This window comes from Linepithema humile, chromosome 5 (assembly GCF_040581485.1).
Source record: "Linepithema humile isolate Giens D197 chromosome 5, Lhum_UNIL_v1.0, whole genome shotgun sequence".
Taxonomy (NCBI): domain Eukaryota; kingdom Metazoa; phylum Arthropoda; class Insecta; order Hymenoptera; family Formicidae; genus Linepithema; species Linepithema humile.
The window spans coordinates 13,899,559-13,925,236 of NC_090132.1; the positions used below are offsets into that span (position 1 = coordinate 13,899,559).

Here is a 25,678-nt window from a genome sequence, read left to right on the forward strand (position 1 = left end):
AGAAAATTTAACTGCCACTCAAATATTACAACATCAAATTTCAACAATGGATGATCGACCGATAAACACGAGGCAATATAGATTTCCGCAATCTCATAAGGAAGAGATAAATAAACAAGTAGAAGAACTGCTGACAGGAGGTATAGTTAAACCTTCACAATCACCGTATAATACACCCATATGGATAGTACCCAAGAAGGAAGACTCGAAAGGAAATAAACGCTGGAGAATGGTTTTAGATTTCCGAGCTTTAAACGATAAAACAATCGGAGATGCTTATCCATTACCGAATATTGTCGATATTCTTGATCAATTAGGAGGAGCGCAATACTTCTCCGTATGTGATTTAGCTTCCGGATTTCATCAAATAAAAATGGATCCTGCAGATGGCCATAAAACTGCTTTCACCACTCCTTTTGGACATTATGAATTCGATAGAATGCCTTTTGGATTAAAAAATGCACCTGCTACTTTTCAACGTTTAATGGATCTAGTATTATCAGGACTACAAGGCCAGGAATTATTTGTTTATATGGACGACATCGTTATTTACGCCGCCTCATTGGAAGAACACGAAAGGAAATACAATTTATTAATTGAAAGGCTTCGAAAGGCCAATTTAAAATTACAACCGGACAAATGTGAATTCTTAAAAACAGAAGTAACTTATCTAGGGCATATAATTAGTAAAAATGGAGTTAAACCTGATCCTAAGAAGTTAGAAGCAGTAAAATTATTTCCTAGGCCCAAAACACCAAAAAACATTAAACAATTTTTAGGACTCGCTGGATATTATAGACGATTTATACCGAATTTTTCAAAACTGGCAAAACCATTAACTAATTTGTTAAAAAACGATACACGATTTGAATGGACGATTACTCAAGAAGAATCTTTCGAAATATTGAAACAATTATTATGTAAAGAGCCCGTATTGCAATATCCTGATTTTTCAAAACCATTTATTTTAACAACGGATGCTTCTGGGATAGCAGTAGGAGGAATATTATCGCAAGGAGAAATAAATAAGGATCGTCCAGTGGCCTATGCATCTCGTACTTTAACAGATAACGAACTGAAATACGATACATATGAAAAGGAAGCATTAGCAATAGTTTATTGCGTTAAACATTTTCGACCATACTTATACGGACGAAAATTCACACTGGTAACCGATCACAAGCCTTTAATGTGGTTTAAGAATGCTCAAGATGCGAACATGAGAATATTACGATGGAGACTAAAATTAGCGGAATACGATTATGAAGTGGAATATAAAGCAGGTAAAATGAATATAAACGCAGATGCATTATCACGAAATCCTATAAACCTTGAAGAAGTCGATTGTAAACCAGTTAGAAAGGGCAGACAGAAACAAAAAATCTCTAAAGATGCTAAAACAACCTTAAAAACGCAAAGAGAATTTGACGAAGAAGAAGATAATTATAAATTGTATCTCTCCGATTCTTCAGAGGAAGATGATAATTACGAACTACGCCTCTCTGACACTGAAGAAAATGATAATTACAAATCGCATCTTTCTGATAGCGAGGAAGAAAATAACGAATTACATTTTTCCGACACCGAAGAAAACGAAAATGCAATTAAAAATAATACAGACTCGATACCATTTACCCAAGAAGAATTAGATGAACCAAATCAACAAATAATAGAGAGAGCATTAATTCACAGTCCACCTACACATGACAAAATACTAACAAGAAGTCGGACAGCACGACGTCGAATTACCGATCAAGATGATTTAATAAAAGAGCAAATAGACGATAACATTATATTGTTAGACGATAGAAATGATCCGCCTGATAAAGAAAACAGTGATGAAGACGAGGAACAAGAAAATATAGACAATAACCAAGAGATCAATATCAAAAATTATAGTAAACCCACTATTAATAATCAGCAAATAATAAAAAATAATATAATTGAATCTCGCGATCTATTATTCTTACGTAAAGACAACATAGCATATTTTGTTGATACAAACGGTAAACCTTTAGATTCCGGTTCGCAAAAGTTATTCGAACGAAACAAACTTCCAAATTTAAATAATCTTATGTTAAATCAACCTAAAACCATTAAAGTAAAAAATTATTATCATATAATATTGCCGATAAGCGAAGAACAACGAGAAGGCCCAACATTAACTTTATCTCGAATCATAACCGCTTTAAATAACTTAAAAGAAACTGTTGAAAATTTAAAAATTGAAACACTTAGTATTGCTAAAACGGATTTTATTAACAATGTACCGTGGAACAATGTCAAAAATCAGCTACAATTAATATTCCTTGACGCACCAATTAAATTAATTATTTGCAATGGATTAGTTAAATATCCACCTAGAGATCTACGACCAATAATAATAGGAGAAACGCACTGTTTACCCACTGGGGGACATCGCGGAGTAACTAAAACGTATAATAGAATCAAACATAATTATTACTGGGAAAATTTAAAAATAGATGTACAGCGTTTTATCCAACAATGTTTACATTGTCAATTAAAGAAACTAGTTCGCGTAAAAACCAAACAACCTATGATAATTACCGATACACCCGGATCATCTTTCGATAAGGTCGCCATGGATATCGTAGGACCTTTGCCTAAAACCGAACGTGGCAATGAATATATCTTAACTCTACAAGACCAACTCACTAAATTTAGCATGGGAATACCGTTATCCGACCAAACTGCTGAAACGGTAGCCGAAGCTTTCGTCGATCGATTTATTTGTGTATTCGGTTCTCCGAAAGCAATTTTAACAGACCAGGGTAGAAATTTTATCAGTGACTTAATGAAAAAGGTAGCTAAAATATTTAAAATTCGTAAATTCCGTACAACCGCATTCCATCCTCAATCAAACGGCTCATTAGAAAGATCACATCACGCATTAGGAGAATATTTAAAGCAATATGCAAGAGAACAAAAACAGTGGGATAGATGGATAAGTCTCGCGATGTATAATTATAACACTAGTGTACATGAAGCAACTAAACACACGCCTTACGAATTAATCTTCGGTAAAATAGCACGAATTCCGTCAAATGAACCTTTAGCATCTGGCGATAAATTAGCAACTTACAACGAATATCTTGTAAATTTAGTTAGTCAACTCCACGCAATTCAGAAAAATGCCCGAGAAAACGTTGTCGAAGCAAAAATTAAATCGAAAAGACACTATGATAAAAAGATAAACCCACAAACATTCAAACTTGGTGATCAAGTCTTTTTATTAAAAGGCCCTAAACCTGGCAAATTTGGAGATCAATACACAGGACCCCATGAGGTCTTAGAAATATTGAATAGAAATAACGTAAGAATTAAAATAAAAAAGAACAGTCGCGTTGTACACCCTAATCGCCTACGAATCTCACACATCAAACCAACTCCTAATAATTAAGTAATTTTATTATTATTAATTAAAATAAGTAACTATAAAAAAAATATATATATAAATATATTTTACACAAAAAAAAATTTTATAAATAAATAAATGATAAATTGATTAGCAAATAAGGAAATAAGTAATAACAACAAGCTTGACAATTAAAGGTGCGCTATATTAATATACCTTAGACGTGCTAAATTTCAGATGGATCTCCGAGGATTTTTAATAATCGCCGTGCTAAATTTTTGGTTACGCGGCACTAAAGGCATAATAGGATATGACTGCGGATCTGCATCGACGAACATTACGACTCTATCATTACTGGGGATAGAGGAATGTGATATACCACAGCCAGAAGTAGCAGCTCAGAAGATTTATATACAATTGCTACAAATTAACGAATTTACCTCTGCGAGAGTTATACAATGCAAAATAGAAATAGACAGATTAATCAGGAGATGCGGAATGTTCTCTCACTCCATGGACGTGTACAACGGAAAGCACGCGTATATAGAAGAAGTATCAAGAGACGCCTGCCAACGAATGCACATGTATGGTACTTACGAAATCGGGAACACTCGAATAACAGGATTGAAATCCAATCAAACTGCAACACGACCGGTAACACTGGCCGGACACGTGAACAATGATGGCACCTGTTCCGGAACAACATATAGCGATCCATTCGGCACATGGGAAAAAGCCGTGGTACTCGCAACCATAAAAATTACACTACAGGATTATATAGCTGACGTGAAGATAAACACGAACCGAGTCCAACTGAGGTCTGGAGTGACCTGTGCGTTGAGCGCAACACATTGCACCGACATCGAGGGTGGGGATACCTACTGGGCATCCATGCCCACGGATACCTGCAGGTTCGGCACTTATGGAGTATTATATGAAGGATATGCACACAGAATAATAGACATCGTCAACAAACAACAGCAAATTGTTTATTCCATGACTACAGAAGACACAGTTTTTGCATTGGCAAGCAGAGATTCCTATTCTACTTGTGGATACACTCTTTTCCACACGGAACATCCAAAATTAGTAATTTTCGAAACTTCACCAGGCGTAGCAATTTTTAAAAAAGAATCACGCATAGCTAATTTGGACATTTTCACCTATATGAATTCTAAATTTGTATATGTAGAGAAACATGTGCGGACTCAATTTAGTGAACTATACAAGAATATTCTACTGCAACAATGTCAGCTCGAACAAAAAATATTACACAATTCATTAGCCATAGCCACCCAATCGCCGGATGTCTTCGCTTATCACTTCATGAAGGGACCAGGATACATGGCCTTACTAGCTGGCGAAGTAATACACATAGTAAAATGTGTGCCTGTCGAAGTAAGAGTAGCACACACCGAAGAATGCTATGATCAATTGCCTGTGACGCGAGAAAACAGAACACAATTTTTAACACCGCAAACCCATATACTGTTACGACAAGGAACGCAGATTACGTGCAATTTATTCGCACCACCCATGTATCTTCTGGGAGATGCATGGTATAGACTCACTCCTAAACCAATACATACAGTACCGCCGATGACCATGAAACCGATGACAACACCGAGCTGGAAATACATTAGCCCCGGATCACTTGCTACCAGCGGCATATATACTGAAAGAGATTTAAGCGATCTCAGGGATCATATTATGTTTCCTGCTGAGAGACCCGCAATGTTAAACACCTTGGCCAGAGGAATGATGGGCCACTCTACGATTATGCACGATGGAGGATCTTTTGCAAACTTCCTAGATGAGGCATCAGTTGAAAAAATAGCTATCTCGGCATGGCAGAAATTTTGGAATCGATTCCTAATTTTCGGCAATATAAGCGCTGGATTTTTAGGAATTTACTTGGCAGTAAGAGCAGTAAAACTAATACTGGATACCATTGTGCATGGCTATGCTCTACACACAGTATACGGATGGTCCATATATTTGCTTGGAGCCATCTGGGACTCGTTAACTCAGCTCCTATTACACTTAAAACTGAAAAAACCACGCGATGAAAACCGAGAAGCTACACAACCACCCGCAGAACGAAACCCGATAGAAGACTCTTCACAGAGGGGAACCTACCCCCTACTACCTGCAAAGGACGCAAAAAAAAAAAAAAAAAAAAAAAAAAAAAAAAAAAAAAAAAAAGGGGGGAGACGGAAAGAAAGACAGGAAGAAAAGAAGAGAAATACATAAACAACAGTTTTCCTATCAACTTTACACAAGCGCCAACTTTGATTTTACGCATTTTATTGTTTTATCTATTTTAATCTGTTTCGCTCCTTATCATGAGGTCTCGCAGTTGCGACTCGAAATTCGCACCTAACCCCAACACCACCTTTTTGTTTATAGAAACATGGAGATCGAACACCTCGATACTCAAAAACTGAGCCGCTCGCCGTTTGCTGTTAAAATAGTAAGGGTGTTTTCGCCTATGCTAATTTGGATTCACTTGGAAAATAGTAAAGAATCCTTCCAAAAAATGATGGAGGACTTCAACCAGCGGATGAACAAACGCCGATTTTTCCACTCGAATACAAAACTAGGCGACATTGTTGCTCTTGAAACAAAAGGAGGATGGCAACGCGGCATCGTTACGAAGATGAACGGAGATGAGACAGTGCAGATAGGCCTCCGAGACTGGGGCGTGTATATTCGCCATGCAACAGCTGAACTCTACCATCTCGAGGAGAGGTTCAGAGAACATTACTGGCAAGCTGTGCCATGTAGCTTAGCCTACACAGCCCCCGCCACTACAGGACCCACATGGTCTCGTAGGGCCATAAATGTCACTCGAAGCATCGCAGAACAGCAAACCGGAATTATGCAGATAATCAAACCAATTCGGGACGAAGGTGCACTCATCAAATTAGATATCAAGAATGAAACTAACAACGTTTACCACAACCTCAGAGACTTATTAATAGAATTAGGAGTTGCGCAAGAAATAGCGAATATAGCCACACACACCGTACCATCCGCGTTGAGTTAAAACGCATAAGAATATACACATAATTAGTGCTAAAATCACAAATAATAACTAATAAAAATAACAAAAAAATATACATATGTATATATATATATTATGTTTGTTATTAGGCAAAAGAAAAGTTCTTTAAAAAAAAAAAGGGGAAAAAAAATTTATATAACTATCTTTTATAAAAAATTATCTTTAAATTATCTTCTATAAAAAAGGAAAATACATAAATATATATACATATATATTCAATAGTATAAGTAATAACCATAATATTATACACACACATACATACATATATATATATATATATATATACACATATATACACGTTTAAAATAATGTTAAGAAATATCTATATATACATATATCTCTATATATCAAACATATATATAGTACAAAAAAAAAAAGAAAGAAAAAAAAAGGAAGGTTTTACTATCTACCTCAATAAATAATCAAACATATATATATACATATATATAGATACATACTTCTAAAAGCATATATATATATATATATCTAAGTAAATAAGCAAAATAATTAACTTAGACGTAGGCTTAACTTCTAGTAAATATTCTACTTAATACATACACAAATAAATAATATCGTATACTTAAGGGATTTTCATATATCCGTAATCCTCTCATAAGTAAATCTTAGATAAAGTGGAATCCTTTTCATTAACAATTTGCTATAGGGAGAATTACTTGATGATCAGTCACAGTATAGAATGTCAGAGTACCAACTTTTACAAATACAAAAAAGAGAGAGAAAGAAGAAGAAATATCTATACATACATCGAGGAGTAATGTGCCACTAATCCATTTGACGCTACACTGAAAGATCACCCTGGAGTCTGCTCGCTGCTCACGGAACTTAATGTACGACTGCCCTGATTGGGAAAATACGTTAATTGTGGTAGACTACCACAATTCCCGTCACCAGTGTTGTCATAATCCGGTGACTAAGGACAAACCTGAGTACGCACCTACCACATCACCCTACCTGATCCATGAGATCAACCCATGTGAAGGTTGCGGAAACTTTATTAATAACAATGAAGATAAGAAGACTGTACAGAGAAGTTCCTGTGTGAAGATGAAAGCCGAGCTGGGGCCAAGGGATGGAGAAGATAAGTGACTATCCAGAAAAGCAATAAAAGGGAACATGTGGTTGGACTGACCTGCGGGCCTTCGTACGTGACATTTTGGGACACGATTATCACGTAAATAAAACTCCATCTTTTCTTTTCTATACTCATTTTACCATGTTCTATCAAACATTTAAAGGGATTCCACGGAAGAAGGCTTCACCAAATCCTTTATAGTAGATTTTTATTATTAGAAATAAAGTCGAAAGAAAAATATATATATATATCCAGTATGTAAGCGACAGCAAAAAAAAAGAACGAAAGGAATAAGGAAGGGGTTTTGGAGGTCGCCTTTCCTTTCCTTCTCTTTAACAAACAAACAGTGTAAGAACGATTCGGCATCTTAAATGGGAATGTTAACCGAAAAAAAAAGGGGAAAAGAATCTATCTTTAATTTAATTGCAAATGTTGCATACCCCCAACATTTGTCTAAGGTGGGGGGTGTTACGTCCTGATCAGACTTCACGATTCTTTTCTTTTTATTAAATACCAGACCTAGTAAACACGGGACCAACAAAAAACTTTTAAAGAATATTATAACGCCAGAGCTGTTTTTCTCACGAGACACCATGAGCTCGAACTTTCTCACAGAGAAAAATAGCAAGGGGGATAGATATTTGAAAATACCTTGGTCGGTCAGCGTGCCTATCGTCGTCAGAAAAATCATAAAAGTCAAAACTTGCGGTAACCGGAGTCTTTAGTCGACTCCAGATGTTTAAAGTAGGAAATAAAAACTGGCACTAGCTAGCCATATACTTGGATTCTGCCTACGGGAACCCTAATAGATAGGATTTTACCGAGTGACGATCGGGTAATGACCACAGTCGCACGCCTAGAAGGCATGACACCTGATACGGTGCACGTGTTCAGTAGGTCTGGGAAACCGAGATGCATTAATCGCACTCTCCACGCGACCCCAGGGCCACGCGACAGTCGTAAACTGTCAAATTTATTAGATCAGTGACCCAAGGCCTCGCGAACTCATATACCGATTCTCAACCCTCCAATCCGAAAGCCGGGAATCGGGGCAAGCACCTCTATAGACCACCCTTCATTCCGTCGTACGGTCTAAAGACTACGCCCACCTAGATCTTAAGACACTGAGATGCACCCCACCTATACTAATTAACACCAACCGGGTTACGCCACCTCAAAAACCTACCCCCATCGCATATGGACCCGAAACGACGCTATTCCTTATTCGTTAGGGGCCCTTTCTTCCTACCCCCATTCCAAGTAACTTAATTACCTAAACCTAATCCTATTAGTTAAAAATGACGCCATCCTCCCCCACATTAAAAATCTTCTCACAAGACTAATTCCTATTCGATCCCCGCTTCAAAAACCTAAGATTTTCCAAATGGATCCACCCCAAGGAAAGGGTATAAAAACCCGTGTTTTGGTGGCTCCAAGCGCAATTAAACCCAATTAGTCACTCAGTTATCAAGCAAGTTTTGCCAAGTCCTTAAGACAGTTTTCCGAGTAGTTCTGGCCGCGAAATAAAAAAGGTCGATACTTTGTCACGACCAAGTAGAGGGTTCATCACCCTGACGACACCATCCAGCAGCAGGGTGCCCACACGTTGACAAAAGGGTCCGACGCCTACACACCATCCCTCAACGGGGCGCCTGCTCAAAACCACCGTACACATTCAACTCAATCCGAAAGTATCCTGTAACGAGTAAGTTAGTTCATTTGTTTTATTTTTCCTCTCTTTATTATTATTTTGTGCTCCGTCCCTATAAACTTTGTTGTGCTATTTATCAGTGAGAACTAAAAATTTGCCGCGACTCAACAATCGGCGGAATCGCTCGGACCTTTCGGCATTCGCTCTCTGCATAGCTATATTCCTCCCACCATACCTTAGATACGCGGCGAGGGTCACCGTAAGACCCGTTAGAATTAGGCGACACACCCCACGTATAACCACACACACTCAAACCGACCCACCTCCCGTATCACCATCGATTCCTCAGGAATCTCCTCAACAATCTCCTCAACAATCTCCTCAACAATCTCCTCAACAATCTCCTCAACAATCTCCTCAACAATCTCCTCAACAATCTCCTCAACAATCTCCTCAACAATCTCCTCAACCCTTTCTTGACCTTTCACCACTTCCTACCCCCAGGTCCATCTCTCCGATCCTTGAAGAGCTCCTGGACTACAGACCCCCTTCGCCTGTCCGTTTCCACCCTCCTCCAGCAGAGGCTCAACTGGAGGAACTCCCACATAACGATCCGGAGTTTGACAACATATCCGTCAACTCCGAAGCCACCACCATTGAATACGTCGAGCCTCCTCCGCATCTTCCTAACCCTGAATTTACAGGGTTTGATTTCTTAAATCTAGTCCTTTCCCCTGAGGAATAATCCACACACACACACACACACACACACATTTGTAAAGAATACACAAATAAAATTATTAGCACCTGCAATTAAGAATTAAGTTTTGTATCCTAATTATAAATTCAATCAAATTAAAATGTTGTCTTTAATAAATTAAACTTTTGTTCTTTTTTATTTAACCACACCCTCCTCGTTCGTCACCCCCCTCACACCTTCCCTCTCAAATTGCGCACAAAGGTTCCGCCCCGGGTAATAGGGATTCAATTCCTTGACCCAAAAAGGGAACCACGAGCGGTTGACTTGTTGACGGAGTAAAAACGACTCTTCCAGTCGCTGACCCGTCGCAAGTCCTAAACGTGCCGCTCGGCTCGTGCGGTCAGGTCCGTTTACGTCGATCGCCGAGCCCAACGAAAAAAAATTCTACATCTATCAGGACGTAACAACTATCTTGCTTTAATATTTTTATGCACAAAATAATGACAAAAATTAATTAATATAAAAAAACAAACATAGTTGAATTTAGCAAAAATATGATATAACCCACTAAACAAAATTACGTTGCGGGAACATTCCTGTAATATCACATTTTGGCAGTGTGACGTTCCGAGTAATATTTCAGAAACATCCCAAAAACATCTCAGTAACCATAAATGTCCTGCCACATTTACAGTTCGTTTAAAATGTTTCATTTGTGACATTTGGGAACATTCTTGTGATGGTAAATAAACTATTTTAGTGACGTTCTATTTGAAGCATTCCATTTGTAACATACCAGCAACATTCTTGTAACATCTATATAATGTTAGAAGAACATTCGAATTTATGTTTAGGTAACATCTTAGTAACGTTTCAGGTATGGACAATATTTATCATTTGCGATGTTCTATATGAAACGTTTTTTTTTTTTTGCTCATTGTAACATTTTTACAATGTTAATGAAACGTTACTTATAATATATTAGGTGCGCAACTAAGTTCTCGCTGTTTTTTTTATGAAAATGCAACTTTATTGTGAAAAAATGGTTACAAATGAATTATTCAAAGTATTGCCCATTGCTAGCTACAACTTTTTCCCATCTTTCTGGCAGAGCTCGAATACCGTTACGGTAAAAGTGTTTGTCTTTTGAGGCTATCCACGAATCAAGCCTTTTTTTGATGTCTTCATATGAGCGGAACTGCTGATCAGCCAGACCATATGCCATCGAACGGAACAAGTAATAATCGGACGGCGCAATATCTGGGGAATATGGCGGGTGGGGTAGAACTTTTCATTTGAGCGTTTCCACATAGGTTTTAACGGGTTTGGCAACATGAGGCCGAGCGTTGTCATGCAGTAGCACTTTTTCGTGCCTCTGCTCGTATTGTGGCCGTTTTTCGCGCAGTGCTCGGCTCAGTCGCATCAATTGAATTCGATACCGTTCCCCAGTGATGGTTTCGTTCAGTTTCAACAGCTCATAATAAATAACACCGACCTGGTCCCACCAAATACACAGCATAACCTTCGCAGCGTGAATATTCGGCCGAGCCGACGACGTAGAAGCATGACCGGGCAGTCCCCATGACTTTCTTTTCTTTGGGTTGTTGTAATGAATCTATTTTTCATCACCCGTCACGATGCGATGAAGAAAACCCTTCCTTTTTTGCCGCTGGAGCAGTTGTTTACAGGCGAAAAAACGACGCTCAACGTCCCTTGGCTTCAAATCATAAGGAACCCAAGTTCCTTGCTTTTGAATCATTCCCAACGCATGCAATCGCTTGGAAATGGCTTGGCGGGTAACTCCTAATGCTGAAGCAAGCTGTTCTTGCGTTTGGCATGGATCCTCATCGAGCAACGTCTCCAATTCAGCGACTTCGAAGGTTTTTGGCCTTCCTTCACGCGGACGGTCGTCAACATCGAAATCACTGTCTTTGAAGCGACGGAACCAATCACGGCACGTTGTTTTACTTAGAGCAGCATCTCCGTAATCTTTTTGGAGCTCTCGATGCGCTTCAGCCGCCGTTTTTTTCGAATGAAATAAGAAAATTAACACTTCCCGCAAATGACGATTATTTGATACAAAATCAGACATTTTCACACAACCAAAAGTATATGACGCCAAAACAAAATCACTAACGTGTCAAAACGGTTTGTTTACCATATGTCTAAGCTTGGCTCGTGACGTTTTGGATATGTCAAAATCGAATCCAGCACTTACTGCTGGAGCCATCTATTGACAAACAGCGGGAACTTAGTTGCGCACCTAATATATGAAACATACTAGCAACGTTTCTTTTGAAACATATCTGAAATGTTACAAACCCTGTTGCGAATTCCCGTGTACTCCCATAAAGACCTTTCTAAATTTACCATGGGGAACTCCATATATAGAATTTCCCATGGTAAATTCGGATAGGTCTTCATGAGAGTACATGGGGATTCGCACCAGGAAATGCTCTAATTCTAAATTTTTAATAATGTATGCGAAAAGTATATTATAATTTGCCAGAAAATATTCTTTCCATCTTTTTAATGAATACTATATTAAACTATATTAAATCTCTATTCTTTAAAAAGTGAGAGAAAATTTATTAGCAAATATATTTCTTCGGCTACATATACGTACCATTTGTATATACATATATAACGTCCTCGTTATGTCAGAACCGCGAATGTGCAAAAATTACACCTCTCAGAGCATTTTCTCATATGTGTACGTTCTTCACTAAAATATTACTTAAATGCTTGAAGATGTGTGAATGATTAATCTATATAATTATATATATTATATAATATTAAACTTAAAAGTGTCTTATTGCTAATGAGACACTTTTAAATGGGTTTAGAATAGGCACATTTTTGAATGGGTTTAATTTATATATAAGAAAGTTATAAGATGTATTTTTCAGAATAATCTGATAATATGTTTTGCTGTAAGGTTAAACTTTGAATAACGGTTTTCTCAAAACATAAAGAGCAAATTCGTTATTTTGAAATAACGTGGACTAATATATATAATAACTTATCAAGTCATAATAATTTAGTTTATATATTTTTATTTAGTTAGAAAATATAAATTTCTCATAGAAATAATAAGTAACTCATCTCTCTCTCACACACACACACACGCACGCACACACACACATATTTAGATAATAGTATAATAATTATTTTGAAGAAACATAAAATCTATAAAATCTATAATACTTATATCCCTAATTTTGGTATTTTTTCTTTGTTTTAGATATAATCATATTCCATTGTTTTTGGCAATTAACGTGCCGCCTTTGCCTGTAAGAAATATAGTAAAAAATCTTAAGTAAATTATGTTGGACGTAAAAATAAATATTATGTAAAGATAAATATTATGTAGTTCGAGTTACCTTTTCTCTTTCATATCGAGTTACTGCATGCCGAAACCAAACAGACACGTAATCCTGAAAATTCTTTTCTGTTACGTATGGAAAATGTCTTCTGGTTGAATCTGAATATGTAGGATAAATATTGTGATAATATTGCAATTAAAAATTATTTTATATAGTGAATATAACAATTAAATCACTTATAAATTTATACGAACTTTTTAAAACGTCTATTACAATTAACTTGTTTATCGGGAAATTTCCTTTCCGTCCCAACCAGGAACATTTTTTCGCTAAACGATTAGAAAATATTTTTTCTAAACCCGCTTTTACTTCATCTCGCGGGGATGCACCCCCCAATAAATAAAAAAATGTTTCCTAAAATGAAAAAAAAGTTTGAAAAGAGTTAGGAAATAATTAAGAAAGTTATATAAAAATTTAATCATAATCATAAAATATTTTACCATTTGTTTTTTTCCTTCTTCATTCGTATTTAAAATTTCGTCGAAAGCAATTAGTTCATTGTATTTTTTAAATGGGCGTACAGGAATAATAGATTCCGTGATTTTTCGATTAATCCCAGTAGCTGCAAGCGCAGTACCACGGTCATTTTTATTTTCCATACGTATTAGAAAATCGTTTTGTTGTTCAAGCATTCTTCTTATAGATATTACGTTTTCCAAAATTAGTAAAATGTTATGATTATCTAAAATGTACATTTATATTTTATTTACGATAATTAATATTATGTAAATGACAAGAATGAATATTACTAAATTACCTGCATGTATTGGTGATAAATTTTCAATAATAATATTATTTGGTTGCGAAATGTCCATTATTTCTTCTACACTCACCCGAAAAAAAAGCGGTACACTGAAAATGTGGGAAAAATTCATCAAATTTCAACTGACGATAACTTCGTAAATAATAAAGATAGAAAGTTCTATAAAATATGAAAATGAAGCTAAAAATCTCTACTTTAAGAATCAATTTATTTCAATGTTGCAAAATAAATTTATTGAAAATGGCGGATGACAAAGCGCGAGCATGCAAAATTGAAAAATAATGGTTCGAGTTTGCGACGGTGCACGGTATAAACAAAAAATTGTAGCTTATTGGGATCAAAAGCGTACGAAAGTACAGAGTCTCCTCTTTAAAATGCTTTTTTATGCATCTCGATACGATGATTTTTCGCCGAGAGATTCGCATTTGAAGAAAAAGGCAGATTCTTACTTCAAATGCGAATCTCTCAGCGAAAAATCATCGTATCGAGATGCATAAAAAAGCATTTTAAAGAGGAGACTCTGTACTTTCGTACGCTTTTGATCCCAATAAGCTACAATTTTTTGTTTATACCGTGCACCGTCGCAAACTCGAACCATTATTTTTCAATCAATTGTTTTGCATCCGAAGGAGATGTCTGCAGATCTTTTGTGATTTCTCCGCCCTGACTTTTTGTTTATGCAAGACAATGCTCGACCGCACGTTGCGAGAAAAGTGCTTGATTTCTGCGATGAAGTTGGCATAAATCGACTCGAATGGCCAGCAATGAGTCCAGATTTAAATCCCATTGAACACCTATGGGACAATATTAACAGAAAAGTACGAAATCATATACCTGCTCCTCAGTCATTGCCAGAACTTCGAAGAGTTCTTGAAATAGAGTGGAATGACATTACGCAGACTGAAATTAAAACACTAATAAGAAGTATGCCTCGTCGCATGAATGAGGTAATACGCGCACGAGGAGGTCATACCCATTATTAATATACGCGCGCGCACACACAATTGTACACGCACCACCGGGAGGGTTTGGAGTCGTAAAATATCGTGGATCTAACAAGCCATGAGGTCCTTATCCCAGTGGTGCACGCGCACACACACGCATGCACGCGCACGCACGCACGCACGCACGCGCACGCACACACACATACACACACACGCATACACACGTGCCAACATGTGCACACGGGATCAGATTTCTGCCACGTCCACGCCGTTGATCCTGGGTAACGCCAAGAGCAGAATTGACACTTATAACCGTAAGGAGAGTTTGGAGTTTTAAAATACCGCGGAGCTGATAACCACAGAATTCTTATTCTTGCAATTCGGTCTGGTTCAAAATTGAATATCTCGGCACGTAATACAGCTAGCAGGATTTTTTAAAAACCATTTTAAAAGTTTGGATGTCTAGTGTTCGAAAATTCATAACGCAATAATGTGTGATAACTTTCTCCAAAATGGCGGATGACAAAGCAAAAGCATGCGAAATTGAAAAATAATGGTTCGAGTTTGCGACGGTGCACGGTATAAACAAAAAATTGTAGCTTATTGGGATCAAAAGCGTACGAAAGTACAGAGTCTCCTCTTTAAAATGCTTTTTTATGCATCTTGATACGATGATTTTTCGCCGAGAGATTCGCATTTGAAGTAAGAATCTGCCTTTTTCTTCAAATGCGAATCTCTCGGCGAAAAATCATCGTATCAAGATGCATAAAAAAGCATTTTAAAGAGGAGACTCTGTACTTTCGTACGCTTTTGATCCCAATAAGCTACAATTTTTTGTTTATACCGTGCACCGTCGCAAACTCGAACCATTATTTTTCAATTTTGCATGCTCGCGCTTTGTCATCCGCCATTTTCAATAAATTTATTTTGCAACATTGAAATAAATTGATTCTTAAAGTAGAGATTTTTAGCTTTATTTCCATATTTTATAGAACTTTCTATCTTTATTATTTACGAAGTTATCGTCAGTTGAAATTTGATGAATTTTTCCCACATTTTCAGTGTACCGCTTTTTTTTCGGGTGAGTGTATATTGAATTTTTGAACTACAAAAAATTGAAGATTTTAGTATTGTAAGATAATAAGTATATTGGGATAATGCCTTATAAGTGTAATGGTTTTATTATTCAAAAAAAAAAAAATATGTCGAATATGATAATTACAGTCGAATCTAATATCTAATCTCAAATAATGAACAAGTCTATTTTTGATATGCGTAAGTCAATGTATAGTTCAAATTATACATTTCATTTGATATAAAAATTTATAAAGTGATTATGTTGAAGTCGTAAAACATTTTCATTTAAACTTTAAGCTTTTAATTATATACAGGGTGTCCCAGACTTACCGAATAACCGATTCAGGGTAGACTCCTGACGTTGTTCTGAGACGAAAGTTCCTTTGGCAAAATGTCGAGGGTGTCGTAATTTCGGCGTTATAAAGAGCAAAAGTTCTCCAATCGATGCGCTGAATTTTCCCGCGCTCAGGGACATCGCACATCAAAGGAGCCCCGTGCATCGTGAACAGTGAATGCGTGAACAATCGCGAGGAACGCGCTCGATCGAGTCAATCGTTGCGCGATGCACGGGGCTCTTTTGATGTGCGATGTCCCTGAGCGCGGGAAAATTCAGCGCATCGATTGGGAAACTTTTACCCTTCATAACGCCGAAATTACGACACCCTCGACATTTTGCCAAAGGAACTTTCGTCTCAGAACAACGTCAGGAGTCTACCCTGAACCGGTTATTCGCTAAGTCTGGGACACCCTGTATACTCAAAATCATTAAATCTGACGAACATTTTAATAGCACCAGAGAGAGGAATGTAAATTGATATGATATATAAATGAATTAGCCTGCAGAGAGGTTTACGTGATAAGCTTACTGGTCCCAATATATATCTTTAGACAAATTTAAAGTTAAAAAATTGTAACTACATTTTTGCATAATGCAAGTTGCACGACAAGAAATTTCATATTTAAGCAAATCGTATTTATATACATCTCAGTTGTGTGTAAAACTGAGGTAACAACTCTCTGAAAAATGTTGAACGTCCTAAGCGTGTCATTTTAAATAGTTTCCAATGAGTGTATATAGAATTGTCAAATATATTACCTTGACTGATGTTTTTTTCAATATTTGTCCTTTGATATTCGGAATTGTCTTTGAAAAGCTCAGTACTTCGATTTTCATTAGGATTAAGATTTTCAATCGCTTCGTGATCTGTCGTCATAATATTGTTTCTGTGCGGATCAATAAATTTCGTTCCATTCTGATCATCACTTTTTTTACGAGAGTCGGACTCATTTGTCGATTCTAATGTTAAATATTATAATACATGAATATAATAACAAAATATACATAGATCTATTTCATATATATATGCCAACGGACACCGCGTTATATGCGTATGTTATATGCTGCAAAATCTTTCTTTATTTTTTATTGTTATTAATAAAGAATTTTAATTTAATATTCACTTTTAACATATACAAATAAATGTCACTTATTATTACTTACATGTCCAAAATATGTAATTTTAATTATGAAGAGTATCATTAACACGTAAAAAATCCCATTTTTAGCATGGAATAAAACCGTAAAAAGAACTTTTAAAATTTGCACAAAAACATAATAAATTAACGTATAATTTATCTTGAACTGTAACTATTAATCATTAAAATAATATTTAATTTCAAAAAATATCAAGAACATTACGTTGTATTTCAATATTACTATAATAATAAACTTTATAAGCATTTTAATATACTTTTGATGTATCATGTGACAGTCGCTGTAAAAAATTTTAATAGGACTCTATATATAATCATATTACAATCGTACCTCTGAACTCGTTAGTTTCCAAATCCACATCATTAACATGCACAGTTATTGATGGAGGCGGTGTAAGATTTGAATCATAGTCACTACAAGAGTCGTAATCATCAGTTACACTGTTCTTCTTTCGCTTGCGTTTTCCACGACCTAATTGGGAGCAGGACGTATCTGTGTCCGTTTTCGTTTTTTTCTTAACGAAATCTATTGCATTTTGATATGATTCTATATTAAGAAAAAATATAAAAATTATTTATAAGTTGTAATAAATGTTTTGAAAATATTATTGAAAATTTTTGTTTTTACGAGTTCGTAATAGAACTGTAATCGTGTATTTTTCCCAATTATTTTTTGGAACAGTTTGTTTTTTGATGAATTTTCGAGCATTTTTGTCAGGCCATAGACACTTTTCAATTGTATCTTCTAAATGCACCCATGATGAAGGAACAACCTCGATTGCATTAGATGATTGCTCGTCCATGTTATTTTCAATAAATTGCACCACAGACCAAATCTACAATAAATAATGAAAATAAATGGAATGTTTAACATTCAATGTATATGAGATCTGATCAAAAAGTTCGATAAGTAGATTAACTATTATGGAACGGATATTATTATTATAAAAAGATTCGTCAAACAGTTTTACCAGACCTCATATGTTGTATATGAATTAACAATATCATTAATAAACATATTCTTACATTATTTACATAATTGTTAAAGATTATTAGACCAAAAAAGACACTCCAATATGTTTATATTTTAATAATAATCTGAATTTTTAATATATTACCAACATGAAAAGTAACTGATATATTGTTCAAGGTGCAAATTCAAAATAAACATACATAAAATATACATAAAATGTATAAATAAAACTGATCATAATTTGATTCTAGAAAGTAAGTGATATATTATTCTTAGTGCACATACAAAATTTTTTAAAATTTAATTAAAATAACAAAATATTTATTAAAAAATACAAAAACACTTGGCGCTGCCAACGGGCTTCACCATCCCCCCTCCCCCTAGCGCAACCCCTTTACGCCATTTCCCCCTTTCCTCCCCTCCCCCCCCCCCCGTCAAGAGGCTCCACCACCCCTCCACCCCTTTACATCTTTACACCTATAGTATTATGAAACAACGAAAATGAGTAATAATGTAATAATAGCATGATTAACTGACATCATGTAATTAATTGACATTATGTAAGTTAACATGTTGTTCGGTGTGGCAGCGCCAAGTGTTTTTGTATTTTTTAATAAATATTTTGTTATTTTAATTAAATTTTAAAAAATTTTGTATGTGCACTAAGAATAATATATCACTTACTTTCTAGAATCAAATTATGATCAGTTTTATTTATACATTTTATGCATATTTTATGTATGTTTATTTTGAATTTGCACCTTGAACAATATATCAGTTACTTTTCATGTTGGTAATATATTAAAAATTCAGATTATTATTAAAATATAAACATATTGGAGTGTCTTTTTTGGAACTTGGCCTGATCTTATCATTTATGAATTTTTGTGCTATATCACCTACTTTTTTACATTTTGTGCACAGAATTCTATCCCAGATTTTTCTAATTGACCGCCTAGGGCAAGCCTGAATTCAACGCTATTGCAGCCGTAAACGCTATAATTGCGAAAATAATTTTTGTTTGGGGCCCAAAAATAATTTTTTTAATTTGGCACCTAGGACAAGTCTAAACTCAGCGCTATGGCAGCCGATGTTTTAGTTCAGCGCCAAAGGCAGCTTTTATGAAGCGCCAGAGCAGCCGATTAATTGTTATAATTTTCCGGATCTAAAAAATTCACGTAAATTTACTACAAAGAAATTCCGACACTTACATTCGAGGAAAGTGTCATTAAATGCAGTTATTTCCAAAATCACTTAATCTGCTCCAAGAACAATATGTACGCCCCTTGTGCTCCTTTGGGCCAGTTTTTCTTAATGACTTTCATGTCATTAGAGCAATACCATTCTGATTTTTTTTCTGCTCTCAACATACACGTGTAGTGACCACGATTCATTTCTTCGCCTTCGTGAAATATAGCGCGCTTATTACCTTGTACTTTTTTTTATCTATCGTGATATTATTCGTCGGTACGGCGTTAATCCGATTGTTGATAATTTTTTTGCAAACACCGTTCACAAAAGTGTATAAATTGAGCTGTATCACTAAGATGGATAAAGTCGATTCGATTACGGTTTTCTTTTTCAGAACGGAACCTTTACATGCGTTACAACTGCCGTCTATTGTTTCCCATTTGGAAAATTCCGAATCAATCAAAGTTTGTAGCGTGACACCTCTTTTCCTTTTTAATGTCGATTGTATAGGTAATATTAGCAAACAACTTTTTTCCAACGTAGTTACCGTGTAATTACATTTGGCATTTGAGCAACATGTTACGTGCTTCAATTCGTGTTCCAATATATCATTGATTTCAGAATACGTCGACATTAGAGCCATGAAAAATTGCGAAGCATCTTGTTGTATTCGTTCTTCGAAGCATTCTCCGACAGATCTTCTAACCGCTTGAACGTTGCAATATTTACGCTCAGTATACGCGCATATAGCATCAGTCAATGCGTTCGATGCTTTATATTTTAGTATTTGTTGCCTGATACGCACGCAATGAAATACACACTGCAATATTACATTAGCGTAACACGAAACATTATCGTCATTAAGAAGGCCGTATATTTTCCACGTAATTACACTTTTTGATTCCTCGCAACCATGATTCTGTACATTATCAATGATACTAGGTATGGTCCATCGACGATCGTAAACTTTTATAGCCTTTTTCTTGGATAAATCGATTTGTGGCAGCTGAGATTTGAACAAAGATCTTAGTCGATTATATTCCGAAATGGCTCCTGAGTGTGCTTGAACTGATGCCGGATTGAAGTTTATCAAATGTAGGCCTTCCAATGTACTCACTCGAGACAAACCTACATAGGCTTGACCATCACTGAATACAGTCGTTCCCAGATCCATCATTGCATTTTTACACGTAACGCCTTGACTTTTGTGTATAGTTATTCCATAACTGAGGGACAATGGAAATTGTTTGCGATGTACCACTATTTTGTGAAATATCTCGAATTTAATGTCTACTCTCGTTATTGCGAATTCTTTGTTATCCGAAGTAACTAATGTGACGGAATAAATATTTCCATCAGCAGCACGATTAACCGCAACTACATTGCCTATTGTTCCGTTGACAAGTCCCAGAGTTACGTCAATGTTTCGTCGAATCATCACTTTAGCACCAATTTTAATCATTATTACTCTTTCAATGCCTGCCGTTTCTGAAACTTTGTCATCTTTATCTTCCAAGGTTTTTTGCACTTTTTTTCTCATTGCTGGAGCACAGTCGACATCATCTTCTGCTATTAGTAGAATTTCCTCGCCGTCGATTTTATTAAGCATTGCCGTGTTCAAAACCTTGCACAAATAACACGTAGGTAATAAACATATTGTATCGGTCGGTAATTGATTCATATAAGTGTAAAGTTCATTCAATCTTTCGTCGCAACTATTTTCTTTGAAAATGATTTTTCTTGATTCAAGTACATTGATGTCAGAATCCGTTATGAGACCTATTCGTATTCTAGAAAGTATATCGCGATATCTGTTGTCGCCTCTTTGTCGCATATTTATCAAGAGTTCGTCGTAATCAAACAATCTCCACAAGTCAAATCCACCCATGGTACCTAAATACTTCTGAACATCTGATCGAGACATTTTAACGAACGGAGGATGTCCTTTTACAGGAGGAAGCTGCAACAAGTCTCCAAACAAGAGAATGTGTTTTCTACCAAAGAAACCATCATTTGTATCTGTCGTATCAAAAATTTCACATAATCGTAGATTGATAAACATAAGTGTCACATTCGAAATCATGGATACTTCATCGATTATGAATAGTTCGACATTCTTCAATTTGTCTCTCAAAATTTTCAAGATTACGTCTGACAATTGCACGTACTTAGGCGTAGATTCATGAGTGACGGGTAGCTGAAACATTCTATGGATTGTCAGGCCATCGATATTGAATGCTGCAATACCCGTGGGAGCAGATATTGCAGTCGTTTTTTTCAAATTTATTTTGATCCAATGTTTGATCGTTTCAATAAGAAAACTTTTTCCTGTACCACCCTCACCGCTTACGTACAATCGTAGAATATGATTTTTATTTTGTAAAACTTGGCATACCCTGTCGAAGACTCTTTTCTGATCTTTGTTCAATTGCGACATCATTTGCGATAAATTAATCGGGGCGTCAATCTTACCAAAATCTTCCAGATTTTTCATCGCGTCGTCAGCTTGTACTGGATTGCAATCCAGTTCATCGTCATCAGATTTGTCTCCGTCTGCTATTTTTAAATCATTTTCACGCTTCTCGATCAATTCAGTAACATCCTCAAAAGCTTTCTGTATTTCTTCGAGCCTTTCGTGATATTTCATTGCCTTCGTCAATCCAGTCTCTGAATTCTTAAAGGCATCCGTGTAAGTTTCGTACGCACCTTTGAGTTCACTCGAATCTCTCCATGGTTTGAACAGAAGAAGCAGCGAGTAAAAGTACTTTTCGGGTTCAGTTTTTACATTGAATCGGTAATGGTTTATTAAACTACCCTTTTTTCGTTTCTTTACAAATAAACGCGATACCAGTTCGTAATATTCGACCTCGTCACTTTTTGGCATCTGTTTTACAATGTCCCAGAATCTAGTAAAATCGTACAAATTCAATGATTCTAGTTCTTTAGGTCTGTTTGGATAATGATCATCGATGAGCGACGGACAATAGATATTCGTAGAATTTTTATCGAGAGCTGTAATTTCATTGAATGTTTTAACTTTTCTGTTTCTCACTTCATTGACGTCGATCCATTTGATAATGGTATCACAATCCGTACCATACAAGGGATGCCCTAATAGTGTATCCGCAGCTTCTAAAGCACCGCATTCTCTGTTATTCAAACGACGCATCGCAAAATTCCACAATTTCGATGCCAAAGGCTTATTGGAATCTATCATTTCAAAGTCTATGTTACATTTTTCCGACTTTGTCGTGTATTTTGTTAAATACGAGTTTAAAAACTCTGATTTTTCTCCAACAAATTGTATGTCCATATTTCCCTCCCAAGCCAATTTGATAGCCGGATTATAATCATTAATAAACCTCTCCGACTTCTTGCGAGGAAGATCGTACAACCTGCTTCTACTGCGTAAATTTTTTCTACCCACTATTGAAGTGACAACGTCTCTTAAAACGAAATTTGTCGTAACTGATCGCGGAAAATCAAACCGACACTTTCTGTAAATATTTGTTTCGGTTTTCTTTGTACGCATGCAATACGAGTTATGTTTATGATTCTGATCACTTGTAACCGTTTCGTACAATGTTGGCGAAACGTTTTTATCTGGAATTTCGCACGTCACGTATTTTTGAATAAACGAAACAACTTCTTCATCCGGCGATTTTCCTAGCACAGGAGCATCTCTTATCCAAATCAAGCAATGCATGTGCTGGATACCTCTAGTTTGATATTCTAATCGCCAGAAGTAGTGGATTACTTCCCCTATTGGGTTATCAACTGAACGAATAAAATCAATCATGGCTTTGAATTTTATGCACATGAATCTAGACGTGCTAACAGGGTCATATGCGATTAGTTCGTTAATGCTTAACTTCTCTTTATCGGGATTCATGTCTCGTAAATATTCACCCAAATCGGACCATTTCCATTCACTAGGACTCAAAGTCAAAAACCACGTTGCTGGGCCGTAATGCAGAGTCATGCATTTCACATTATTGGATGGTTGTCGCCAAAATTGATCCGTATTTCTCAGTTTTCCGAAAATACTCATTAAATTCGATTCCAATTGTTCGTCTTTCAATTCGTTCAAGTATCTATCAGCAGTATATCTCTCTCGTGCGTTAGCAACCATCATCGTATAATATATACCGTTTTTCAATTGTCGGTTGTTAGTATCATGAAGAAGGAAAAACAAGTACTGCGGATTCAATCTGAATCTATTGTGTTTCGACATCAATCGCGTTCTGATGAATAAATATTCCGGTAATGCAAAATTTCTATCTTCTCGTTGTCCATTGATACCCTCTGGATATAAATCGGGGAAACACATGACATCCAGATATTTATAACGATTATCCATTGGAACATCTTCGATTTTTAACATTTGATAAAGTTTGAGTGCAGATTCGTTATCAATCCTTTTCACGCGCATTGGGTATATCGTATACTGATCATTAATACCCGAGTCTTTGGTAATTTGCGTCAGGAAAGCCTTACGTTTCAAAACGATTTGGTCATTATCTTTAATCTGCTGTACGGTGTCCTCAACCACCTCATCTATTTCGTCATTATTGCTCTCCTCGCCCCCATCATCGACGATCTGATATTCTGTTTCTTGCAACTTCTCATTTAATAAATCATCAGATGACGCTGGAAGACGAATTTCCGAATAGTGCGGATTATTTTCTTTTAACCATTGCAAAGCCTTAAACACTTTATTAATATCCACCAAATTTTCCCAAACAACTTTTGATTTTTTAGGCATACCTCGAACGAGAATGTGCAACTCGTGTTTCAAATTTATAGGATTTTCCGGAGGACATATCTTATCCAATGTTTCTTGTAAAGGAAGTGGCAAATGAAATGTTCTACCTTTTACTTTACGGATCATTTGTCTGTGCGGCAAATGTTTGTTCGAAACAGCGCCCATTGTTTGCACTACTTGGAAGCTGCTCATTCTCTTGATTAACATTTTTTCGTAATCATTGAAATCCGACAAAACATCCGGTAATGGTTTTACGGCAAGATTATTCAAAACGCAAGTAGAAGGCAACATGCCTTTCCGAAATTTGCCCAAACAAAACTTACAAATTAATCCAGTATCGCTATTGTGTTCTGTTACGTAAGTCATCAAGTTTTTCCAAAAAGGTCCCTCTACTGGTTTTTTCAGCTTTTTTAGCTCAGAAACGTCACTATTCACACATAGTTTTTCGCAAGAGACACAAGGGAAACGTGGTGTATCCAACAATCTCTTTTTCATAACTGTAAACGCTTCGTAATTTTGCGACAAAATTTTTTCCTCGTCCAAACTAACGGTCAAATTGTTTTTGTAAAATCTTGCTTTAACCTTTGCATCATTGGAAATTTCCAGCAATTTATCCATATTGACAAATCTCAAAGCTGAAAACAAATGATGAAATTTTTTATAATTGCCTATCAATTTGTAGACATTTATTCGAATATTTCTCACGAGAGGAAAATGAGGCGATAAAGTGCTTATCGTTGCAATGTATGATTCGCAAATATTTGGATTCGCATAACAGTCCGGAGGATGTCCCAATCTGCTACTCATATGTGAAACAGAACAATTTTTGAGCCGCGCCATGAATTTAGCATTCATTATCTTCTTTATAGTAGCTCCTTCAAACTCTTCCAACAATTTCACATACTTTTCCAAGGAAATATCACTTATGCGGCATCGTTTCTCGTCACAGTGCCATATTTTTGACTTTTTATCATTGTTATCCATTAACGGTAAAACATTTATCACTCCATGAGAAGAGGACTGTCCTATTATAAGTGGTTGCTCAAACTTTTTCCTTTGCTCGTAAGCAGTTTCAAAAAAGTATGCTTCGGAAGACGAAGTATGTTTGGATGAGCCACAAAGAGCTCTAATTCGATCGCTTTTTGGATATTTCAAAGTCTTACATTCATTGAATCGCAATAGTGCGGTTTCAGCAGCA

At 36.1% G+C, this 25,678-nt stretch overlaps 3 protein-coding genes across 3 annotated transcripts; 2 read left to right on the top strand and 1 right to left on the bottom strand.

Annotated features, from left to right (window-relative positions):
* Positions 1–3,593: 3,593 nt before the first annotated feature.
* On the top strand, positions 3,594–8,616 carry LOC136999999 (uncharacterized). The gene has a single exon (XM_067355476.1). The coding sequence runs from the start codon at positions 3,614–3,616 to the stop codon at positions 5,627–5,629; it is 2,016 nt and encodes a 671-aa protein (XP_067211577.1). The 5' UTR covers positions 3,594–3,613; the 3' UTR covers positions 5,630–8,616.
* LOC137000186 (putative uncharacterized protein DDB_G0290521) lies at positions 7,290–9,932 on the top strand. Its single transcript, XM_067356141.1, has 2 exons — positions 7,290–7,546; positions 9,428–9,932. Exons 1-2 carry the CDS (start codon positions 7,290–7,292, stop codon positions 9,930–9,932), a joined length of 762 nt encoding a protein of 253 aa, XP_067212242.1.
* A 9,982-nt stretch (positions 9,933–19,914) lies between these two features.
* Positions 19,915–25,098, bottom strand: LOC137000187 (uncharacterized). Its single transcript, XM_067356142.1, has one exon. The coding sequence runs from the start codon at positions 25,096–25,098 to the stop codon at positions 19,915–19,917; it is 5,184 nt and encodes a 1,727-aa protein (XP_067212243.1).
* Between the last annotated feature and the right edge of the window lie 580 nt (positions 25,099–25,678).

Coding starts and splice junctions, on each gene's coding strand:
- LOC137000187 (XM_067356142.1), bottom strand. CDS start 25,098: ATGGATAAATTGCTGGAAATTTCCAATGATGCAAAGGTTAAAGCAAGA.
- LOC136999999 (XM_067355476.1), top strand. CDS start 3,614: ATGGATCTCCGAGGATTTTTAATAATCGCCGTGCTAAATTTTTGGTTA.
- LOC137000186 (XM_067356141.1), top strand. CDS start 7,290: ATGTACGACTGCCCTGATTGGGAAAATACGTTAATTGTGGTAGACTAC. Junction 7,547..9,427: donor CCAAGGGATGGAGAAGATAA/GTGACTATCCAG, acceptor ACCATACCTTAG/ATACGCGGCGAGGGTCACCG.